At 45.2% G+C, this 24,611-nt stretch overlaps 1 protein-coding gene across 1 annotated transcript in view; it reads left to right on the forward strand.

Annotated features, from left to right (window-relative positions):
- CDC42BPG (CDC42 binding protein kinase gamma) overlaps positions 1-24,611 on the forward strand; it is a 118,777-nt gene that overhangs the window by 16,325 nt on the left and 77,841 nt on the right. The window contains exons 2-5 of the mRNA XM_070766526.1: positions 18,606-18,697; positions 19,990-20,073; positions 21,403-21,498; positions 23,563-23,711. Of these exons, the coding sequence (XP_070622627.1) occupies positions 18,606-18,697; positions 19,990-20,073; positions 21,403-21,498; positions 23,563-23,711 (421 nt within the window). The remainder of the gene's footprint in view (positions 1-18,605; positions 18,698-19,989; positions 20,074-21,402; positions 21,499-23,562; positions 23,712-24,611) is intronic.

Consider the following 24,611-nt stretch of genomic DNA (forward strand, 5'->3'; position numbering starts at 1 on the left):
AAGCAAGATAACGGGCAAACAGGAAGTCCATTTTCCACACTCTGGAGGGTGAAACAGCAACGCCTTGCGTTCCCTCCGATATGCCTCCATGTGCCACCTGTGGCACATATGCCATAGGTTCGCCATCACGGCCTTAAAATGTCAATAACATACACATTTATACATTTTTTCTCAATCAATCAAAAATCCATGTCCTAGTTTGCACCTATTTTTATCCTGTTCATCAGTCTGTTTTCCTTCATTCCATTGCATTATTATTATTATTATTATTATTAGTAGTAGTAGTAGTAGTAGTAGTAGTAGTAATAGTAATAGTAATAGTAATAGTAATAATTTATTAGATTTGTATGCCGCCCCTCTCCGCAGACTCGGGGCAGCTCACAATATTATTATTATTATTATTATTATTATTATTATTATTATTATTATTATTTAAATTTATATGTCACTGGTCTCCGAGGACTTGGGGCGGCTTATAGCATATAAAAACAGTATACATCGAGATATAATAACTAAAATTAAAATTAAGAATTACATTTAAAACTAAAAAGCACACATACCCAAACAAATCCACTACACATTCATATGCCAGGGGGTTGAATCTAATGACCCCAGGCTTGGCGGCATAGTTGAGTCTTTATACCCTTACCGAAAGCGAGGAGGGTGGGGGCAATCTCTAGGGGGAGTTGATTCCAGAGGACCGGGGCCCCTACAGAGAAGGCTCTTCCCCTAGGTCCCGCCAAGTGACATTGTCTAGTTGACGGGACCTGGAGAAGGCCGACACTGTGGGACCTAACCGGTCGCTGAGATTCGTGCGGCAGGAAGTAGTCCCGTAAGAAATCTGGTCCCATGCCATGTAGGGCTTTATAGGTCATAACAAACACTTTGAATTGAGTCTGGAAACCAATTGGCAGCCAGTGCAGACCGCAGAACACATTCCCCTCCTTCTATCTCCATCTCCTCCTTCTACTTACTCCTTCTCTCCCCCTACTACTTCCATTTGTTTGATTTTGGTCATTCTGAATTTATTTTATTTTTATGCCGCCCTTCTCCTTAGACTCAGGGTGGCTTACAACATGTTAGCAATAGTACTTTTTAACAGAGCCAGCCTCTTGCCCTCACAATCTGGGTCCTCACTTTACCCACCTCGGAAGGATGGAACGCTGAGTCAACCTTGAGCCGGTGATGAGATTTGAACCGCTGACCTACAGATCTACAGTCAGCTTTGGTTGCTTGCAGTACAGCACTCTTCCTGCTGTGTCTTTTCTCTTTTCTGTTCCTTTGTATTTTCATGTTTGATGTTGAAATTTAACAATGTTATTACAGAGAGTGATTTAGTAATTTATTTAGTGACCGAAGCTACAATGGCACTGAAAAAGGTGACTTATGACTGTTTTTCACACTTACAACTATTGCAGCTCAACTGACTCAGAGTTATGACAGTTGCAGAGTTGCTGGCTGACCTGATCGCCTTTTGCGACCTTCTCGTGAGCAAAGTCAATGGGGAAGCCAGATTCAGTTAGCAACACTGCTACTAACTTAACAGCTACAGTGATTCACTTAACAACGGTGGCAAGAAAGATCGTAAAATGGGGCAAAACTCATGTGAGAACTATCTGGCTTAGCAATAGAAATTTTGGTCTCAGTTGTGGTCATAAGTCAAGGACCACCTATATATATTTTTTTTAAAAAAAATGAGTGTCCCAAAATGAGGCTCCCAAAAGTGTGACGAGACTTTGCCCATTTTTTAACAAAACCAGGCTAAGTTTTGGTGGTGCCGTGGCTGCCATTTTGACTTTTTTGACCTCCCTTGGAGGGACTGGGGAGGGTGCTGCCAACCCAGAAATGTTCTACACATGTTGCAATTGAGCTTCTCTGTGCAAATATTTTTCAACCCGCTGTCTGTCGCTGGGAGCTGGTGGTACAGTCATATCCAAATGACCCTCCCCGCCGACCCACTCGGCTGCTGCTCAAAAGGCTTCAAATTCCAGCAACAGGATTCGCTCCCGCCTTGGCGCATGATTTGAGGCCGGTGCATCACTGCAGGGGAAAAACACATAGCCCAAATGTTTGTTGTCCCCGTCAGCCCGGCAACCTGGCAAGGCAAACCTGCTTTGGTGGGTCACGGTTTGAGCAGGGCGGTGTTGCCAGGTGGGAGGGGAACAACAAATGCAGCTGCAATCAGAGAAAAGTCCTCCCATCACCTCTCTTTCTGTATCTGAGCTGTACAGGTATAGAGACAGATTAACAGAGTTGGAAGGGACCTTGTAGGGCATCTAGTCCAACCCCCCGCCCAAGCAGGAGATGCTGGATTAGGTGAAACATGGCTCAACAGCAGGAACTGTGAAAGGGACCTTAAGGTCTTAGTTGATGATGAATATGAGCCAGCAGTATGCTGCCACTTCCAAAAAGCCAAATATAAAAAGAGATCTTGGAGTCTTGGTGGATAATCAACTAAATATGAACCAACAATTTGCAGCAGCAGCTAAAAAAGCCAATACAATCCTAAGCTGCGTCAACAGGGGGATACACTCCAAGACCAGGGAAGTCTTAATACCACTCTACTATGCCCTGGTCAGACCACACCTGGAGTACTGTTTTCAGTTCTGGTCACCACATTTCAAAAAAGACAACGAAACTCTGGAGAAGGTGCAGAAAAGAGCAACCAAAATGATCAGGGGTCTAGAAACCAAGACTTACGAAGAGAGACTGCGGGAACTGGGCATGGATAGCCTAGAGAAAAGGAGGGCCAGAGTGGACATGATAGCAGTCTACAACTATACGAGGGATTGCCACAGAGAGGAGGGGATCACTTTATTCTCCAGGGCACCGGAGGCCGGACTAGGAACAACGGCTGGAAGCTGACCAAGGAGAGATTCAACCTGGAAATAAGGAAGAACTTCCTGACGGTCAGAACGATCAACCAGTGGAACAACCTACCAGCGGATGTTGTGAACTCCAATACTCTGGACACTTTCAAGAGGAGATTGGACTGCCATTTGGCTGGGATGCTATAGAGTTCCTGCTTAGGCAGGGGGTTGGACTTGATGACCCACATGGTCCCTTCCAACTCTAACAATATCTATCTATCTATCTATCTATCTATCTATCCATCCATCCATTTTATTTATTATTTATTTATTTATTACTTAGATTTGTATGCCGCCCCTCATCCATCCATCCATCCATCCATCCATCCACAAGAGATAGATCTCTTCTACATCTATTCTCTATGGACATTTTTAAGAGGAAATTGGACTGCCATTTGGCTAGGATGCTATAGGGTTCCTGCTTAGGCAGGGGGTTGGACTTGATGACCTGCATGGTCCCTTCCAACTCTAACAATAAATGAATGAATGAATGAATGAATGAATGAATGAATGAATGAATGAATGATCAGTGGAGGGTTGTTCCCGGTGTGATAAAGGATGGCACACTGGTAGCGATTGCTATGCTGCCTGTCCCAGCATGTTTTTGCTTCTGTGCATGCGCAGGAAGCAAAATCTTGTGAGGGGACGCATGCTTGGGGTGAGATTTCAGCAATCTTTTGCATGTGCAGAAGCAAAAAATCTGACATATGTCCATCCTCTTGTGAGATTTTGCTTCCTGTGCAAGCTGGCCATTGACACTATCCCTGTCGGTCAATTACAAAAGGCGATTTGAATTTGGATCAGGAAATGACTGGCTTGTCAAAATCTGTGTCAAGGCAGTTTGATTTAGATCAAGGAATGATTGGCATTGTCAGTATCCCTGTCAGTCAATTGCAAAAAGCAATTTGAATTTGGATCAACAATTGACCATTGACAAAATCCCGCGTCAATCCATTGCAAAGGCAGTTTGATTTGGATCAAGAAATTATTATTGCCATTGACACTATCCCTGTTGGTCAATTACAAACGGCGATTGGAATCTGGATCAGGAAATGAGCGGCCTTGTCAAAATCCGTGTCAATGAATTGCAAAGGCAGTTTGATTTAGATCAAGAAATGACTGGCATTGACACAATCCCCAACAGTCAATTGCAAAAGGCAGTTTGATTTGTTGACAAAATCCATGTCACTCAACTGCAAAGTCAGTTTGATTTAGATCAAGAAATGATCTTAACCATTGACACAATTCCCGTTAGTCAATTGCAAAAGGCAGCTGCACTTGGAACAGCTTCCATCCTTCTTTTAATCCTGTCAAACATCCACGTCTGTCTATCCCAGGTCTTTGGGAAGGAGCCCAGAGGTGTACAAGAAAGACCAAACAAAAACTCAACATTTGACTGACTGTGCAACCTATAAGTGTAATTTATTAAACTTCTAGGATGCCCAATTCTTGAGCAGTTTTGAAAAGGAAAGAAAACCAAGATAAACACAAATAAATCGATCTGGAAGTAGTAGACAACGGGAAGCCAGGAGTTATAGGGCCAGGGATATATGGTTAGTGCTCAAGGTCTTGTGGTTGAGAAATTAAACCATAAAATAAGGACACAGTGACTTGAACCATGTGAAGTAGGAAATTTTGAACCTCTGAGCTATGGGGCTAAAGTTTCCTCCAGTTTGTCCTCAAACCCAGCGAGTTTCGCTTCTCTTCACCCAACCGGCAATGCAATCAGAAATAGAACGGGGGAGAGAGTGGCTGCTCATTTACACCTAGGGCCCTACCTGAGAGCTGTTTTGGAGTGTGGGGGCAGAGCCACGACCCAGAAGGAAGAGTTTTGCCACTCCGGGGAGCCTGGGATTCGATCTCGCCCCGGTCTCCACCCTGCTCATTCCCGGAGGAATGCCGCCTGGCTGGTTTGGCGGGGCCTGCCTAGGTGTGAGCTCAGGTGCCCTGCAAGATCCCTTGGAAGGATTTAAGAGTTGAGGAGCCGGATCCCAATTCGCAAGACCCAGCATGACCAGGTAGTCCTCGACTTACGGCCCTTGGTTTAGCGGTCATTCAAAGTCATAACGGCACCACAAAAATCGACTTACTGCCGTTGCAGGATTCCCCACACTCAAGTCAGGTTTAAAATTTGGGCATTTGACAACCTGCAACCTGAGGTCACAAGATCAGGTACTTGCGATTTCCCCAGCTGGCTTCTGACAAGCTAAGTCGCTAGGAGGAAGGAGAGAGCTGGATTCACTGATTGTGATTCACTTAACAACTACAGCGATTCAAAGGAAATACAGATGTTGCCAGATGTTTGCCTTCAGAAGTTATTGGGAGCTTCATCCCGGGAGGCTTTCAAGAAGGGACTGGACTGCCACATGTCAGAAATGGTGTAGGGCACTGATGGCGAACCTTAGAAACATAGAAGATTGACGGCAGAAAAAGACCTCATGGTCCATCTAGTCTGCCCTTACACTATTTCCTGTATTTTATCTTAGGATGGATATATGTTTACCCCAGGCATGTTTAAATGCAGTGACTGTGGACCAACCACGTCTGCTGGAAGTTTGTTCCAAGCATCTACTACTCTTTCAGTAAAATTATATTTTCTCATGTTGCTTTTGATCTGTCCCCCAACTAAGTTCAGTTTGTGTCCCATTGTCCACCTTTTATTGGTTTGGGTGCCAAAAGGGTGGATGTACGCCTACTAGCATACGTGCACGTGCCCACATCCATTCCCTCCCCCCCACGTATGTGCAACCCCATGCTGCCCCCTGCGCATGTGCACAGGCCTCAGTGAAGCCTGGGATGATGAAAAAAACAGCACAACAGGCAAACAGGAAGTCTGTTTTCCCGAACTTCCTGTTGGGCCGTTTTCACATTCCAGGAGGGCGAAACAGCCTTCCGCAAGGCTGAAAATCAGCTGATTAGCGCACACATGTGCACTTGAGCTGACATAGGGCAACGCCTCACGTGCCCTCTGATATGACTCCACGTGCCACCTGTGGTAACTGTGCCATACGGTAGGTTCACCGTCACTGGTGCAGGGACTCCTGCTTGGGCAAGGGGTTGGACTAGATGACCTACAAGGTCCCTTCCAACTTGGTTATTGTCTAAGTGTACCTGACTTGCTGAAGTGTTGTAGCAAGAAAGGTGGTGCAATGGGCCATGGCTCACTAGTTATTATTAAATTTATTGGCTGTCCTTCTCGTTACTAAACTAACTCTTATTTAGCACCACTTAGCAATGGAAGTTTCAGGAACAAATGTGGCTGTAAGTCGATGACTACCTGCCAAGTGGCTAGCTAAGATCCATGAGGTTCACATAGCGAATTAAGCAGATTGGGGTGGGGTGGGGTGGGGGGGTAATGTAGCTGCTTCCATTCTGAGTCTGAAACAAACGCATTTCCTGGTTTACAAATTACCGTCAACCCCTTGTGAAATATTTCAAACTGGCAAACTCAGGTAGTCCTCGACTTACACCAGTTCGTTTAGTGACTGTTCAAAGTTACAACAGTATTGAAACCCGTTTTTCATAGTTAGGACCTTAGCAGTCTCTCTACGCTCATGTGATCAGAATCCAGAGGCTTTGGCAACTGGCATGTACTTATGACTGTTGCGGTGTCCTGGAGTCACACGATCCCCTTTTTGCAAATTTCTGACCAGCGATGTCAATGAGGAAGACGGATTCACTTAACAATCATATTGCTAACTTAACGACAGCAGGGATCCACTTAACAGCTGTGGCGAGAAAGGGTGTAAAATGGGGCAAAACTCACTTCACGACTGTCCCGCTCAGCCACAGAAATGTTGGGCTCAGCGGTGTTCGTAAGAGGCGCGGACCGCCTGTAAAGCCATCGGTCGTTGCCTCCTAAATCAGATTTTCCCCATGACAATTGGAGTGTGGTGCCGTGTGAACGCCTCCAGTGCCCCTTAATGTATTTTCAGACTATAAGACGCACCGGTGTATAAAATGCACCAAGATTTCGAAGAGGTAAAGTAAGAAAAAAAAATGTTTTTGTCCTTCCTGGCCCCTGCAGGCTTCCCAAACCACCCTGGGTTTTTTTTGCAAAAACAGGCTAGTTTTTCACCAGTTTTTCGGGATGCGCAGAGGGCTTGGGAGGCCTGCAGAGCAGTGGTGGGTTCTTGCTGGTGTGCTGGGGGGCGCTGTTATGGTAGCAGCTGGCCGATTGCGTAATTTGCACATGATGGCTCCAGTGTCTACAACGGCAGTCCCTCGCACATCGCCATCTTTTTTTAAAAAATATTTGGCCTTTTTTTTTTGCTTCTCGCGCATGCCCAGAAGCAAAATCTCGCAAGGGGATGCTCGCGCGCATGAGATTTCAGCAATTGTTTGCTTCCATGCATGCACAGAAGCAAAATGCGCATGATTGTGATGTTTGTTTTGCTTTCTGCACATGCGCAGAAGCAAAATCCCGTGAGGGGTCTCCCAAACAGGGACAGGGCTTCAGGAGGCCAAAAACAGCGGTATTTGGTGTTTAAGATGCACCGACATTTCCATCCTCTTAGTGGGGGAAAAGGTGTGTCTTACACTCCGAAAAACACGGCAATCTGACCTGGATGAAGCAGGTTGTGTCAACTAAGTGGCAAGATATAAGCAAAATAAACAACCAGTACAGATAAACAACAATGAAAACACTGTTACCGAGTGTTGAAAGGAGTTGATTTAATTGTATTCCGCATAGATTTCCAAGGGGAAGCCTTTGATTGTTTTCTGATCCAACAAAAACACACAGAGACGCTAATATTCCCTGGAATGAAGTAAGCCCCAGGCGTTGTTGCAGACAGAGAGGGATCACTGCTTGGTGCCTTTTCTAACGGTCAACTGTAATGTTATATTCTGAAGCAAGAATATAACATTACACATTACAAAAGGAATGTACCTTTTGCCTGATCATCTAACGCAGCAGCCCACAACCTTTGGGGCACCAGGGACTGGTTTCATGGAGAGCGTTTTTTCCCCCTCAGGCCTGGTTTTACATGTTGCCTGCATCCCACGAATGGAGCTTGTTTGTGCAGCACTGGTTTTGGCTCTCCGGGGCCGGCTGCCCGTCCACAGGCCAGGGGTTGGGGACCCGTGATCCAACACTGATAATATATGGTAGCCCTTGAGTTACATCCACAATCCAGCCCAAAGTTTATGTTGCTAAGTGAAACATTTGTTACGTGAATTATTTGCCTCCGCTATTGAATCACCGCATTTGTTTTGTTGTTAAATGAATCTGGTTTCCCCATGGGCCTGGGACACTGCAACCGTCCGTGGTAAATATGAGTCAGTGGCTCAGCGGCTGAATTTTGATCCTATGACCATGGAGATATGGCAACGGTCATAAGTGTGAAAAACAGTCATGAATAACTTTTTCTAGTGGCTGCTGTAACTTTGTACGGTCACTGTCTTAAGTCGAGGATAACCTGTACATTTCAAATGAAACTTCTGGATGTGTAAAATGAAAACAAGCGAGGCAGTCCTCGACTTACGACCAAAATTGATCCCAACATTTCTATCGCTAAGAATGACAGTTGTTAAGTGAGTATCGCCCCATTTTACGGCCTTTCTTCCCCTGTCTGTTAAGTGAATCACAGCATTTGTGAAGGAAATACGGTCGATTACATGACCCTGGGACACTGACCATCATAAATATGAGTCAGTTGCAAAGTGTTTGCATGTTGATCACATAACCATGGCATGTCACAAGCGTCATAAGTGTGAAAAATGGCCATAAGACACATTTTTTCAGTGCTGTAGTAAGTTCAAACTGTCACTAAATGAATTATTGTAAGTTGAGGTACAGTGGTATCTCTACTTACGAATTTAATTCATTCCATGACCAGGTTCTTAAGTAGAAAAGTAATATGTAATATTGTAATATAAAGCAATTTTTCCCGCATGAATCAATGTAAAAACAAATAATGCGTGCGAATTGGGGAAACCACAGGGAGGGTGGAGGCCATTTTCTCCAAGGAGATTCCTAGAGAGGCCCCAAGAGGTGGGGAACACCGGAGCTGCCCCATTTCTCTGCCACTTTTTCGGCCCTCTTTCCTCCCAGGAGATTCCTAGAGAGGCCCCCCGGAGGCTTCTCCCTGCCTTTTCTGGTTACAGTTTCGGAGGCTTGGGTTTGTAAGTGGAAAATGGTTCTCGAGAAGAGGCTAAAAAATCTTGAACACCTGGTTCTTATCTAGGAATGTTTGTAAGTAGAGACGTTCTTAGGTAGAGGCACCACGGTGCGACCTGTAATTGCAAAATGTTTCATCAATGCAGTCCTACAAATTCACAGCTGAAGAGTGAGACAGACCAAAATATATGCCCTTTAAATTTCTATAGGTTTATCTTTTTTTAAAAAAAAAACAATAATCTGTCTCTGATTAAATTTTGGAGCTTCTTCCTAAGATTAATAAGATCCATTAATTCAATTAAAACCAATTGATTTAACGGAGATCAATTAATTTGATGGAGATCAATTAATGCAAGTAACATCCATTAATTCAGTTTATTAAGGTCCATTGATTCAGTTAATTAAGGTTAATTGATTCAGTTAATTAAGATCAATTGATTCAGTCAATTAAAACTTTGAATTTTGCATGCTCTGCAGATTTATTTATTTATTTATTTATTTATTTATTGGATTTGTATGCCGCCCCTCTCTGCAGACTCGGGGCAGCTAACGACAATAATAAAAACAGCATGTAAATCCAATACTAAAACAGCTAAAAAACCCTTATTTCTAAAACCAAACATATATACATACATACATACAAACAAACATACCATGCATAAATTGTAAAGGCCTGGGGGAAAGAATATCTCAGTTCCCCCATGCCTGATGGCAGAGGTGGGTTTTTAGGAGCTTACGAAAGGCGAGGAGGGTAGGGGCAATTCTAATCTCCGGGGGGGATTGGTTCCAAAGGGTCGGGGCCGCCACAGAGAAGGCTCTTTCCCTGGGCCCCGCCAAACGAGATTGTTTTGTTGACGGGACCCGGAGAAGGCCAACTCTGTGGGACCTAATCAGTCGCTGGGATTCGTGCGGCAGAAGGCGGTCTCGTAGATACCCTGGTCCGGTGCCGTGAAGGGCTTTATAGGTGATGACCAACACTTTGAATTGTGACCGGAAATTGATCGGCAACCAATGCAAACTGCGGAGTGTTGGTGTTACATGGACATTTTTGGGAAAGCCCATGATTGCTCTCGCAGCTGCATTCTGCACGATCTGAAGTTTCCAAACACTTTTCAAAGGTAGCCCCATGTAGAGAGCATTACAGTAGTCGAGCCTCGAGGTGATGAGGGCATGAGTGACTGTGAGCAGTGACTCCCGGTCCAAATAGGGCTGCAACTGGTGCACCAGGCGAACCTGGGCAAACGCCCCCCTCGCCACAGCTGAAAGATGTTTCTCTAATTGTGAGCTGTGGCTCGAGGAGGCAAAAACAAGCTATTGATTGAAGTTTTCTTCCAATGAGTGGAAATGGCATTTGCTGCTGATAAAAATGTTTTTCACCCACTCAGTTAAAACATTCCTTGTCTCCTTGTAATATTAGCATAGTAGCTTTTTAAGAAGCTCAAGTGGTGGGACACACCCAAAAGAAGGTTTATCCAAATAAATTTGTTTAATTAGACCTTCCGTAAACCTTGTTGCTGAGTAACTTACATTATTCATGGCATGGATAAAATGTCTTTTAAAATGCTTTTTAAAAATGAATTATTTTAAGTAATGCTTTTAAAAATTCAACCCATGCTCTTCCTTCCTTCAGTCATTCATTTCTCCTTCCTGGCTTCCCAGGGTCAGTTGACCCTACATCTTGTGTAATTTTTTTCAGCTGCACTTGTAATAACATGGTTATTGTAGTGATTGGATCCTAATTGCACTACCACGCCAGGTGGTGACTCTGTGTATGGTATTACATAAATAATTGCATTGCTTTTATACAGTGTGCAAAACTACAGTGTGTAAAACTACTTGACGTACAATAGTTTGTTTAGTGATCATTCCACGATCAAAATTTAGACTCTTGGCAACTGGCATGTACTTAGAACGGTTGAAGTGTCGCAAATACACATCAGAGCCCTTCGGGAGTTGGGCGGCATTTAAATTAAATTAATAATAAATTAATTAATTAATCTCCTTTTGTGACCTTCTGACTAGCCAAATTCACTTAACAGCCAGGTTACTAACTTAACAGTAATGATTCACTTAACAACCATGGAAAGAGAGGTCATAAAATGGGACAAAGCCATGGGTAACTATTGTCTCACTTAGCAACATAGATGTTGTGTTCATAAGTTGAGGAATACATGGACAAACTAAATGGAACCACTGCATACCCCAGTCTTAAAGAAGCTTTCAACAAGACACTGGACTGACATCTGTCAGAAATGGTGTCGGGTCTTCTGCTTCGGTGGTGGTGGTGGGGTTAGACTAGATGACTTAGGACAGTGATGGTGAACTTAAGGCACGTTTGCCACCGGTGGTACGCGGAGCCATATCTGCCATTGACCTACGTAGCTCAGCTCCAGTACACATGTGTATGCTGGCCAGCTGATTTTCAGCTCGCACAGAGGCTCTGGGAGAGCATTTTCAGCCACCAGGAGGGTGGGGGAGAACATTTTCGGCCTCCCCAGGCTCCAGGGAAGCCTCTGGAGGATGAAAAACAGGCCTACCGGGCCCATTGAAAGTTGGGAAATGGGTGGCTTCTGGCCTCTGGAGGGCATCCATGGGGGGGGGGGGGGGCAGGAGAAACCATTTTTACTCTCCCTGCGATCGAAGAAAGCCTCTGGAGCCTACCAGGCCCATCAGAAGTCGGGAAATGGGGGGAGGTCAGGAACGCATGCATGGGAGGCAAGGGGCATTGAATTATGTGTGTGGGCACTCACACATGCACGATTGTGCACGCGCTTGTGCTTTCGGCACCCGAGGAATAAAAGGTTAAACATAAAAGGCAAGGAGGCTGGGGGCAATTCTAATCTCAGGGGGGAGCTGGTTCCAGAGGGTCGGGGCCGCCACAGAGAAGGCTCTTCCCCTGGGACCCGCCAGACGACATTGTTTAGTCGATGGGACCCGGAGAAGGCCAACTCTGTGGGACCTAATCGGTTGCTGGGATTCGTGCGGCAGAAGGCAGTCTCGGAGATATTCTGGTCCGATGCCATGAAGGGCTTTATAGGTCAAAACCAATACTTTGAATTGTGACCGGAAATTGATCGGCAACCAATGCAGACTGCGGAGTGTTGGTGTGACACGGGCATACTTTGGAAAGCCCATGATTGCTCTTGCAGCTGCATTCTGCATGATCTGAACATTTCCGACCTTCCCATCCAACTTCTGATAAGTGGGAAGCCAGATTCAATGAATGCCCGACCGCTGAACCGTCGTGATCAGCAGGTCGTATAATTGGGCGTGACACATTTAATAACCACCTACCTCGTTGAGCAATGGAAATGCTGGTCCATTGCATCAAGTTGAACAAGTCTGAGTCACCTTGGGTGAGAGTGTGTGTGTGTGTGTGTGCATGGATGTTAAATCAATCAATAAATAAATTGTATTTGCAAGTCGAGGACTGCCTGCGTTTAAAATTAGGGATCCGGAAATCCTTTTCTGCATAGTGGGTATCAGCCGAGAGTCATTTCTGCTCAAGCAGCTGAAAGAAAATGCAAAGGAGGATCTTCTGTGGACTTCAACTCCCAGAATTCCCCAGCCCATTATTGCAATGCACTCTACATGGGGCTACCCTTGAAAAGTGTTCGGAGACTGCAAATTGTCCAGAATGCAGCCACGAGAGCTATATGGTGTACCTAGGTAATATGACACCTTTGCTCCGCGAGCTGCACTGGCTTCTTATTAGTCTCTGGGTGTTGTGGTTGGCTCTGGCCCAGCTCCTGCCCCAAGGAATGTGGAGGTGGATGCAGGGGAAACATCAACATGTCATAGGCCTGTTTTATTGCCGACAGAGTCAGGTAGTGCAGTTCCTTGGACGAAGAAGAAGGTGGGGGTGACTTGGAAGAGGGGGGCTTGGCATACAGCCCACGAAGCCAATCTCCATTATCTTCGGTTGATTCAGATGAGGAAGTGTTAGACCCACGCAGGTGCAGACTTATGCATAGAAGAGACCAATTGAGGAAATATCACAGGAGACAAGAGAGGCCACCTGTGTTTGGGTGGGGCTCCAGTAATTAGAGCTGCTGATATAAATAGCAGCATGCTGGCTTGGCCGTTGTGGAAGATTATCTGATCATTGTTCTTCAGGACTGTGTCTTGTTGTTTGTTGATTTTTCACGACTTTGAAACCAAAGCAGAGCAAAGTGTGTGTTTCACTTTGTGGAAGAAGGAGGGCTGTGACGTTTCTTCACAGCTGCTAGCTAAGTACTTAAAGACTGATTAAGCGGATTGTACAGACTACCAGGTTGTTTTGGGACGAGTGCTCTTTGCAATACAAAAAGGGTGCTTTGTTTCTTTTGAATTTTTGTGATAAAGAACATTGTTTTTGAACTTTCAAGTGTGTGTGTGTCTGAAATTTGTACCCTTGAATTTTCGGGAGACCCTTACCATATAGTCCGGCAGAACACTGGGCACAATTCAAGGTGTTGGTTATTACCTATAAAGCCCTACATGGCTCAGGGCCAGACTATTTACGGGACCATCTGCCGCATAACCTCCCAGAGACCAATAAGAGCTCACAGAGTTGGCCTTCTCCAGGTCTCATCAACTAAGCAATGCAGATTGGCGGGACCATGGGGGAGAGCCTTCTCTGTGGCTGCCCCGACTCTTTGGAACCAGCTTCCACCCAATGTCTGAACCGCCCCCACCCTGCTGGCCTTTCATAAGGCTATGAAGATATGGCTGTATCAGCAGGCTTGGGGGCCATAAATTTTACATGCTAGATTGCCAATTTTATGAATGTGTGCATGTGTATGACGGTGACTGTTTTTTAATCTCTATGGGGTTTTTCATTATATAACATTTTAATTTAGAAATGTTCAATTTCTTTTAACTTTTGTATCTATTTTATTGTATTTATCACTGTTGTAAGCCGACCTGAGTCCTTCGGGATTGGCCAGCATAGAAGTCGAATAATAAAATAATGCATGTATTATTCCCGGTACTAAGCTTCGTGATGCTGCAGTTTTTCTTCTTCCTATCACTAATATATCTGAAGAAGGTTTTATCCCCCTTCTTTACAGATTTGGCAATTTCTTCCTCTTTTGAAACTTTAGCAGCATATACAGTGATCCCCCGGTTATTGCGTCCCCGACCATTGCGAACAGGGTAATTTGCGATTTTTGAACCCGGAAGTCAAAACACCATCTGCGCATGCGTGCCCTTTTTTTCTATGGGCACGCATGCGTAGATGGCGCCCGGCAGATCAGCTGCTGGGCGGCTTCCCTGGGTCTTCCCCCTCTTGCTGGCGGGAGGGTGAGCGGCGGGCATCAGCAAGGAGTTTCCCCACCGCCCACGCAAACTCCTCGCTGCCGCCCGCCCTTCGCCCGCCCACGCCGTTCATTCTTGCTGCTTCCCACCTGAGTCCTGAAGCGAATTCGCTTCAGGACTCAGGTGGAAAGCAGCGAGAGCGAGCGCCAGCGAACGGCTTGTCCACCGCCCACTCGCGCGTCCCGCGCCCACGCCGTTCATTCTCACCGCTTTCCACCTGAGTCCTGAAGCGAATTCGCTTCAGGACTCAGCTGGGAAGCGCGAGTGAGCGGCGCCAGCGAACGGCTTGTCCGCCGCCTGCCTGCCTGCCCGCTAGCGAGGAGCCGAAGATTGGGGGCGGCGCGGCTGTTTTAAAACGTCGCCGCCGGCATGGGGGGCTTCCTAGCAGCCCCCCAAACCCGGGTTGGGGGCCCGGGGGGTGCTGGCAAGCCCCCCATGCCGGCGGCGACGTTTTAAAACAGCCGCGCCACCCCCAATCTTCGGCTCCTCGCTAGCGCTGCGGAAGTAAAAACACCATCTGCACATGCGCAGATGGTGTTTTTACTTCCGCAGCGCTACTTCGCGAAAACCCGCTCGTTGCGGGGGGTCCTGGAACGGAACCCTCGCAACGAGCGGGGGATCACTGTATTATCTGTTTCACCTCCTTCTGTCTCATTTTATACACCTCTCTATCAGCTATACTTCCAGACTCTTTATACCTCCTATAGGCAGCCTTTTTTTCATTGACTATAGCCCTTACATCATTGCTAAACCATAGCGGTTTCTTCTTCCTTTTACCTTTAGTTATTTGCCTTACATACAATCCTGTGGCTTTTAAGATGGCCTTTTTTAATACAGTCCACTGGGTGCTCGCTCCTGCCATTTTATCCCTCCCCTTTAATTCATTATTTAAATATTCCCCCATTGCATTAAAATTTGTTTTAATAATAATTCTGGGAATTGGAAGTCCACACATCTTATAAAGGCTGAAATCTAATCCTGGTAGGGGAATCCATTTGTCAAACGGCGCCAAGAATTCCTCCCACTGGCACAGAGCCCAATCCTTGCCCTTGTGTTATTGAGTCTGTGCCAGGTGTGGCTGTGCTGTGGGCGACCGATCGGCATGGGCACGTTTCACTCCCAGCCCTGTTGCTGGCTGGGAAAGGTGCCGACCAAGGCCTGAGTTGGTTCCCTGCACATCTTGCAAAGAAAAATCTCCTCATCTCTCCTCTGGGAATCCAGTTTGGCTCACTTGGGGTCTCTCTGTCACCTTAAGGACTAGAACCGTGGGTTGTTGTGGTTTTTCCCCATAGCAACCAGCAACGCTGTGGCTCTCAAAGCTGCCAAAGTGGATTTATTGCTCTGATTGGAGCAAGGCAGTGGGGACGTGGCCATCTGCTGGATGGGGGGGAGCAGGTTCAATCGAGCCAGGTGGGACAGGGCAAGCAAGGCCGCCCAGGGCAGTGGGCCGAGCAGCTGCGGGCAGGAGAACGGGTTGGTTCACCACACTTCACACTGCGGCTTCTGTGCTCCCAGCATCTCCCAGGGGAGAAAAGTGAGCAGCGGGCAGGACTCCAGCTTTTGGGAAAACCCCATTCCCAGTGGTTAGAGCAGGCTTTCTTAGGCTTTCAATTCCCAGAATTTCCTGCCCAGAATGCTTCAAGATGGGTGTCAGGCTGAACTCTCTAACTCCACATGAAGACTTCGGCCTGACAATGGGTGGACTTCAACTCCCAGAATTCCCCAGCCAGCATGGATATTGTTCCACCCATTTTAAAGCTGCCAAGGATTGATTGATTGATTGATTGATTGATTTTTTGTTTGTTTGTTTATTTAGTTATTTATTTATTTGTTGATTTGATTTGTTGATTTGATTTGTTTATTTATTTGTTTGTGATTTGATTTGATTTGATTTGTATGCTGCCCCTCTCCGTAGACTCGGGGCGGCTAACAACAATGATAAAAACAGCATGTAACAATCCAATACTAAAACAACTAAAAACCCTTATTATAAAACCAAACATACTCACAAACATACCATGCAAAAATTGTAATGGCCTAAGGAATATCTCAACTCCCCCATGCCTGGCAGTATAAGTGAGTCTTGAGTAGTTTACGAAAGACAGGGAGGGTGGGGGCAGTTCTAATCTCCGGGGGGAGTTGGTTCCAGAGGGCCGGAGCCACCACAGAGAAGGCTCTTCCTCTGGGGCCCGCCAAACGACATTGTTTAGTTGACAGGACCCGGAGAAGGCGAACTCTGTGGGACCTTATTGGTCGCTGGGATTTGTGCAGTAGCAGGCGGTTCCAGAGGTAATCTGGTCCAATGCCATGTAGGGTTTTAAAGGTCATGACCAACACTTTGAATTGTGACTGGAAACTGATCGGCAGCCAATGCAAGCCACGGAGTGTTGAAGAAACTTGGGCGAATCTTGGAAACCCCACTGAATAAGAGTGAAAACACTCTTATTCAGCAGCTTAGATTCAACTATGAAGGTACAGTGGTACCTCTACCTAAGAACGGCTCTACTTACAAACTTTTCTAGATAAGAAGGGAGAAGCCTCCGTGGGGCCTCTCTAGGAATCTCCTGGGAGGAAACAGGGCCTCCACCCTCCCTGTGGTTATTCCAATCACACACATTATTTGCTTTTACATTAATTCTTATGGGAAAGATTGCTTCTCCTTACAAACTTTTCTACTTAAGAACCTGGTCATGGAACAAATTAAGTTCATAAGTAGAGGTACCACTGTATTCAGGAGCGGAGGCCACCAGGCAATCACCTAGATATCAGCTAGGCTGCGTATTCCACCAAGCAGAAACTAATCAGCCCAGAAGAAAGTGACAGGCAAATCTGTTATTACTTCCAAAGAAACTCAGGGCTTGGTTAGTCCGAAGAACTGAATCTTGCCGTTTGTGTGAAGCCAGAACATCCAATGACGAGGTTAACTTTTTGAGGTAAAACTGGCAAAGCTATGTAAAAAATTAGGAGAAACCCCTTATTTTAGCCAGCTCTGGCAGTTTTCTTATGTGGGTGTCAGGGATGGATTACTAGCACCGGCTACTACCGGTGCGCTGTGCCCGCAGCTTCAGTTGTGTTGCGCGTGCATGTGCTTGCACGCCTCAGCATGCTTCTGCGCATGCACAGGAAGCCAAAATGCACTGAAATCTTGTGAGGGGAGATGCGCATGCACGAGATTTCAACAATTTTTTGCCCAAATCTCTGTCGCACGCATCCCCTCGCAAGATTTTGGTTCTGCAAAGCAAAAATATGGAAAAAAATGAAGAAAAAAGATGGTGGCACTCATAGGACTGGCATGCAAATTGCACACACTGGCAGCTGCTACCAGTGCGCCATCCCCTATCACAGTGGTCCCCAAACTATGGCCCGCGGGCCGGATGTGGCCCGCTGAGGTCTTTTAACCAGCCCGCGGCAGCACACGAGATTTTACCGATCGATATAATAAGAGAGAGAAAGAGGGAGAAATAGGGAGAGAGAAATGAAGAGGAGAGATAGAAAGGGAGAAATAGAGAGAGAAAGTGTGAGAGATACAAAGAGGGAGAGTTAGAAAGAGTGAGTGAGAAAGAGAGAAGAGAGAGAAAGAAAGAAAGAAAGAGGGACAGAGAGAAGAAAGAAAGAGGGAGAGGGAGAGAGAAAGGAAGATGGAGAGATGGAAAGAGAGAGAGAGAATGAGAAAATGAGGGAGGGAAAGAATGAGGGAGAGGAAAATGAAACAAATGAGAGAAAAGGAAGAGGGAAGAGAGAAGTGGAGAGGAAGGAAGGGAGGGAAGGAAGGAAGGGAGGAGAAATGGAGTTTGTTGATTTAAGTTTAAATTTACTTGTTAATAAAGAAGTATAAATTACTTTATTACTTAATTATTAATTACTTAATTACTTATTACTTCTTTATTTTAAATATTGTATTTGTTCCCATTTTGTTTTTTTACTTTAAATAAGGTAAGTGCAGTGTGCATAGGGATTTGTTCATAGGGGTTTTTTTATAGTCCGGCCCTCCAACAGTCTGAGGGACCGTGAACTGGCCCCCTATGTAAAAAGTTTGGGGACCCCTGCCCTATCGCATTGTAGCAACCCATGAGTGGCGGGTACAGAATTAACTCCCTTCTGGCTGCCCCTGAATCATCACCCAAGCCCTGAACGGGCTACAGAAAAGGGAAAAAAAACCCTAACCAAATTTAAAATGAATCAAGCATGACACGCAGAACAGCTGAGTCTTTTAATGCGTCCGGTTCAGCAGGTTTTTCGCTGGTGCCGTTGTGGCGAACGACTCCGTAAAACGAGTTTCTTTTCTCTCTTTCTTTTCTTTTTTCTTTTTAACCAAGCCTCTCCGTTGGTTTCCCGGGTAAAACAGCTGAGTTTGCGTCGTGACGATTTCGAGATCCTGAAGGTGATTGGACGAGGAGCCTTTGGAGAGGTGAGTCCCCGGAAATGGGGGGATTAAAGCCAGCACTGACTCAGGAGGCACTTTTGGGATACCCCCGAGCCCCGTCAGGACACGCTCACATTCACACGCCTGACCTGTATCACGGGAAGTCCTTAATGTACAGCCAGAGGTGGGCTGCTATAGTGGAGGACTTATGGACTTCAACTCCCAGAATTCTCCAGCTAGCTAAGCTAAGCTGGCTTGAGAATTCTGGGAGTTGAAGTCCACAAGTCTTAAACGTTGCCAAGTTTGAAGAGCTCTGTGTTAATTGTTAGTACCATTTTATTCGGGCCAGACCAAACTTGGGAGTACTGCATCCAATTCTGGGTATCCCGATAGAAAAAAGATGTTGAGACCCTGGAAAGAATGCAGAGAAGGGCAACAAAGATGAGAACCAGAGAATGAAACATATGAAGAATGGTTGAAGGGATGGGATATGTCTAGTCTAATGAAGAGAAGGTTTATGCGAGACAGGAGAGCATCTTCCAATATTTGAGCGGCTGTTACAGAGAGGAGGAAGGGGGGGGTCAAATTATTTTCCAAGTCACCCGAAGGCCAGGCAAGGGACAATGGATGGAAACTGAACAAGAAGAGAAGCAACTTAGAATTAAGGAGAAACTTCCTAAATGTGGGAACAATTAACCAGTGGAACAGCATGCCACGAGAAATTGTGGGTGCTCCATCACTAGAGGCCTTCAAGACAACCATTTTTCTGGAATGGTGCATAGTGATGGTGAACCTTTTTTTGGTTCGCATGCCAAAAGGGGTGTGTGTGTGCTAGCATGTGTGCATGTGCTCACATCCCTTCCCTCCCCCCTCCCACGCATGCACATGCACGCACGCACTGCCCCCTGCAAATGTGCACAGGCCTTACTGAAGCCCAAACAGGCAAAAGGGAAGTTCAGGAAAATACACTTCCATTTTGCCATAGTGCTGTTTTTTGCACTCCGGAGGGTTCAGGGAAGCTTCCTGAAGCTCCAGAGTTCAAAAAGCAGCACAATGGGCAAAATGGAGGTTTGGAAAATGCACTTCCAGTTTGCGCATTGTGCTGTTTTTCGCAATCTGGGGCTTCAGGAAACTTCCCCGAACCCTCTGGAGTGCAAAAAACAGCACAATGGCAAACCGGAAGTGCTTACCATAAGTTTGCTATCACGGATATATGTGGTCTCCTGCTTGAGCAGGGCATTGGACTACATGACCCCCAAGGTCCCTCCCAGCTCAGTTATTCTTTGATTCTATATTTTTAGTTTAAGGTCTCTCCCTGTCCTGTCCTCTCCTCCCAGGTGGCCGTCGTGCGAATGAAGCAGACAGAGAAAATCTACGCCATGAAGATCCTGCACAAGTGGGAAATGCTGAAGAGAAGCGAGGTGACGATTCCCAGGCCTTTGGATCCCATCTGCCAAAGTCAAACCAGTGATCTCAGCAAGTTAGGGTTAGAAGCTCGGATGGGAGACCACTAGGAGATCCGCCAAGCTCGACTGGAACAGCATCTGGAGAAAGGCAGCATTAAACCATTTTTTTGTGCCATTGTCAAGAAAATGACAGATAGGAATGACAGATAGATCCATATTTCATTGATTCCTTCATTTCGTAAATCCAGAAACTCTATTAGCCATCAAGTGGGTTGGTTGATTGAAAGAAGATGGGGGAAAGGGGATCTGAACCGTGGCATGCCCACACACATACAGATCCTCTTCTTCTTCTTCTAATTCAAATTAAATTATTGTCATTTCTTTCTTGGTTGTGAGCCTTGCGGAGTTGTTGAGAATCGGTAGCATACAACCTCAATAAATTATATCAAACATGACTAATTCAGGGTTTGACTCATCTGCCTCATCTTAATCCTAAAACAGGACACTGTTCCATTTCAGATTATACTTTTACAGATCTTAAAAACTGATGTGGCTTGCTGGAAGTGTACATTATTCTGTATTATTTAAAAGAAGGTGCAATAGGCCTCTTCAGATCAAGCATTTGTTTTAAAAAGCTTCTTCATTTTGTTAAGTTATCTAGGACAGTCTTAAAAAATAAGTCTAATAATTTGAACATTCTATAGGCATTTATAGTTATGACTCGCCTCCTTGCATGCATTCGGTTATAAGACGCACCCAAGTTTTAGAGGTAAAAGGATGCATCTTATACGCCAAAATATACGGCATGATTATTGTGAGTAGTGAAGAGTTAGAGTCACAATTTAAGATGGGTGAAAACTTCATAATTCAAGTCCTAACCAGGGATCTAAGAATTATTTTTATAATTAGGACTTATTAAGGTGATATTAAGACTTATTAAGGAGAGTCTGCGGAGAGGAGCGGCATACAAATCTAATAAATAATAATAATAATAATAATAATAATAATAATAATAATAATAATAATATTCATTGATTGCTTTCATATTAATATTTGACATTTTATAGTTTTTGTGATATTTCCAACCAGTTTCTGACAAACCAAGGCAGACAGAAAAGGTTGCAAGTTGTAGTCATGTGATGTCCTGCTTAATGACTGCGCCATTTCATGACTGCACCACTTAATGAAAAATAGTCCTTGACTTACGACCGCATTGATTTGCAACCAAAATTCCGGTCCCACTTGTGTTCGTAAGTCGAGGACCAGCTTTACGGTTTTTCTGCACCCGGATAGCAGAGGTTTCAGGTTTGCTAAGCGTCACCTTCTGCACCTGTCTCCTTTCAGACGGCTTGTTTTCGAGAGGAAAGGGACGTCCTCGTGCACGGCGATCGGCAGTGGATTACCACGTTGCATTACGCCTTCCAAGACGAGCACTACTTGGTGAGACGAGACACGTTTTTGAATCCTGCGGGGATTTTGCACTGCGTTTCCTCTCGGACGTCAGTCTGTTGGGAACTAGCATTGGTGGTTTACGTCCCTGGGGTGGACCGTGGGGACGAGGTGAACAGAGAAAGGAGTTTTGAGCAAATGGCTGCCGGCTCCATTTTGGCTTCCCGAGTCAATTGTTTGCTTTGCAAACCTGATTTGCTCCATTCACACATGCCATGCTATAAACCCAGCCTAGGTTTCCAAATCACAGATTGTTTGTGTGTGGTGTGAATCAAAAAAAATCTAAGTGCTCACAAAGGTAGAAATTTGTAAAATGTTGAACCTGCTTTGGAAGTAGGGAGGGAGCTATGATTGTTGCAATAGATTCAATTAGCATTCAAAAGCCTTTGTAATGTTTTTGTGTAGTTTGGTTTCGTCTTTGTTCTTTTTCGGTTTTGCATTTTAATCTTTTTTGAATAAAATAAAAAATGGGGTGGGGGGAAGGTTTGGACAGGGAGTCTCTTCTCATAGTCGCTTATGCCCTCATCACCTCGAGGTTCGATTACTGCAATGTTCTCTACATGGGGCTACCTTTAAAGAACGTTCGGAGACTGCAGTTAGTGCAAAATGCAGCTGCCCAAGCCATCATGGGACTTTCAAGGTATACCCATATCACAACACCACTCCGCAAGCTGCATTGGTTACTGATTGGTCTCTGGACGCAATTTAAAGTGTTGGTTATGACCTATAAAGCCCTACATGGCATAGGACTAGGTTACTTACGGGACCATCTTCTGTCTCACATATCCCAGTGACCGGTCAGGGCTCACAGAGTTGGCCTTCTCCGGGTCCCGTCAGCCAAGCAATGCTGTCTGGTGGGCCCTAGGGGAAGGACCTTCTCTGTGGTGGCTCTGGTCCTTTGGAATCAACTTCCCACAGAGATTCACACTGGTCTCACCCTCCTGGCCTTTTGGAAGGCTTTAATAACACACCTTTGCTGGCAGGCTTGGAGCCGTAGAGTGTGATGTGGATGAATGTATTTGTATGGTTTTTAATAATTGGGTTTTAAGATTAGTTTATAATTGGATTTATCACATTATATTGTGTGTTTTTTTTTACATGTTGTAAGGTGCCCTGAGTCTCCAGAACAGGGTGGCCTAGAAGTCCAATTAATAAATAGATATTGATTGATTGATTGATTGATTGATTGATTGATTGATTTTGTCGAATACACAATGAGGGTTTTAGTGGGTATATATCAATATACACATAGTAAAATACATGATGAAGGTTATAAAGGAGATACTCATAGTAAAATATATCTAAGAAATAATAGAAAAGAAGATATAGGAATAGAATATATCAATGAAGGAATAGAAGAAGAGATATAAGAATAGAGGAAAGGTATAGGAGATATAGGAGAGCAATAGGACAGGGGACGGAAGGCACTCTAGTGCACTTGTACTCGCCCCTTACTGACCTCTTAGGAATCTGGATAGGTCAACCGTAGATAATCTAAGTGTAAAGTGTTGGGGGTTTGGGGATGACACTATGGAGTCTGGTAATGAGTTCCACGCTTCAACAACTCGGTTACTGAAGTCATATTTTTTTTACAGTCAAGTTTGGAGCGGTTAATATTAAGTTTAAATCTGTTGTGTGCTCTTGTGTTGTTGTGGTTGAAGCTGAAGTAGTCACCGACAGGCAGGACGTTGCAGCATATGATCTTGTGGGCAATACTTAGATCTTGTTTAAGGCATCTTAGTTCTAAACTTTCTAGGCCCAGGATTGAAAGTCTAGTCTCGTAGGGTATTCTATTTCGAGTGGAGGAGTGAAGGGCTCTTCTGGTGAAGTATCTTTGGACATTTTCAAGGGTGTTAGTGTCTGAGATGCGATGAGATAAGGTGCATTTACCCAGTTGCTTGCATCTTGTGCTGAGGTTACGTGTGAATGAGGGTGTACGCGTGACAGAAGATGAGGGTGAATGTTTTCCATGGTACGGAAAACCTGGGAGGGGAAGTCCCCACCTTCAGATCCATGTTGGGAAGAGATGGTAGAGGTTGTCGGTTCTTTTGACAGTACCTGGTGATGGACTATTACGCCGGAGGAGACCTACTCACTCTGCTGAGCAAGTTTGAGGACCGGCTGCCAGAAGACATGGCTTGCTTCTACCTGGCGGAGATGGTCCTGGCCATCCATTCCCTCCATCAGCTCCAGTACGTCCACAGGTGAGTCTCTTCTCCCTTCTGTTAACGTTGGGCATGGATTGGGACCAGTATTGGGCTCCTACCTGGATTGGGGTGTGCGTGACGGCGTTCCGATAACGAAAATGGAGCTGTGCGTGCAGTTCCAGATGAACATGCACACATGCGCACCAGAATGAAATAGGTCAGAACAGAGTTGGCAGTCACTTTGTTCATTGCTATCATAACTATTGTACGGTCACTAAACCAACAGTTATAAGTTGAGGATTTCCTATATAACAGAAAAATTGATTGGCCAGACCTTCCTGATATTGGAGAATCTGTCACCTTAAGACTTTTGTCTACATGCCCCACCAAAAATTGCCAGTCCAGAGTCACAGTAAAACCAACAATTGGCTCTTGTGTTGATTTCAAATTAGACCTTTTAACCTTTTCCACTGCTTTTAATGGTGGGCTTTGTTTTTATTGTTTGATGATGCTTTTTACATTTTTAAATGTAGAACATCTGCTGAATTGCAAGGTGCCCGGAGTCATTTACTGAGATGGCCAACTACTGAAAATCAATCAATCAATCAATCCATGCAGATTTAACAGATTTATCACATTAATAGAATTGGATGGGACCTTGGAGGTCATCTAGCCCAACCCCCGCACCCAAGCAGGAGACCCTACACCATTTCTGATAGATAGTAACCCAGTCTCTTTGAAAGCTTCCAGTGATGAAGCTCCCACAACTTCCGAAGGCAACTTCTGTTCCATGGGTTAATTATTCTCTCTGTCAGAAAATTCCTCCTTATTTCCAGTTGAATCTCTCCTTGATCAGCTTCCATCCATTGCTCCTTGTCTGGCCTTCTGGGGCTTTGGAAAATAACGATTTGTATTCTTTGGAGAATGAGACCAAACAAACCCTTGCTGCACACACTG

This window comes from Erythrolamprus reginae, chromosome 13 (assembly GCF_031021105.1).
Source record: "Erythrolamprus reginae isolate rEryReg1 chromosome 13, rEryReg1.hap1, whole genome shotgun sequence".
In the NCBI taxonomy this organism is placed as follows: Eukaryota; Metazoa; Chordata; class Lepidosauria; order Squamata; family Dipsadidae; genus Erythrolamprus; species Erythrolamprus reginae.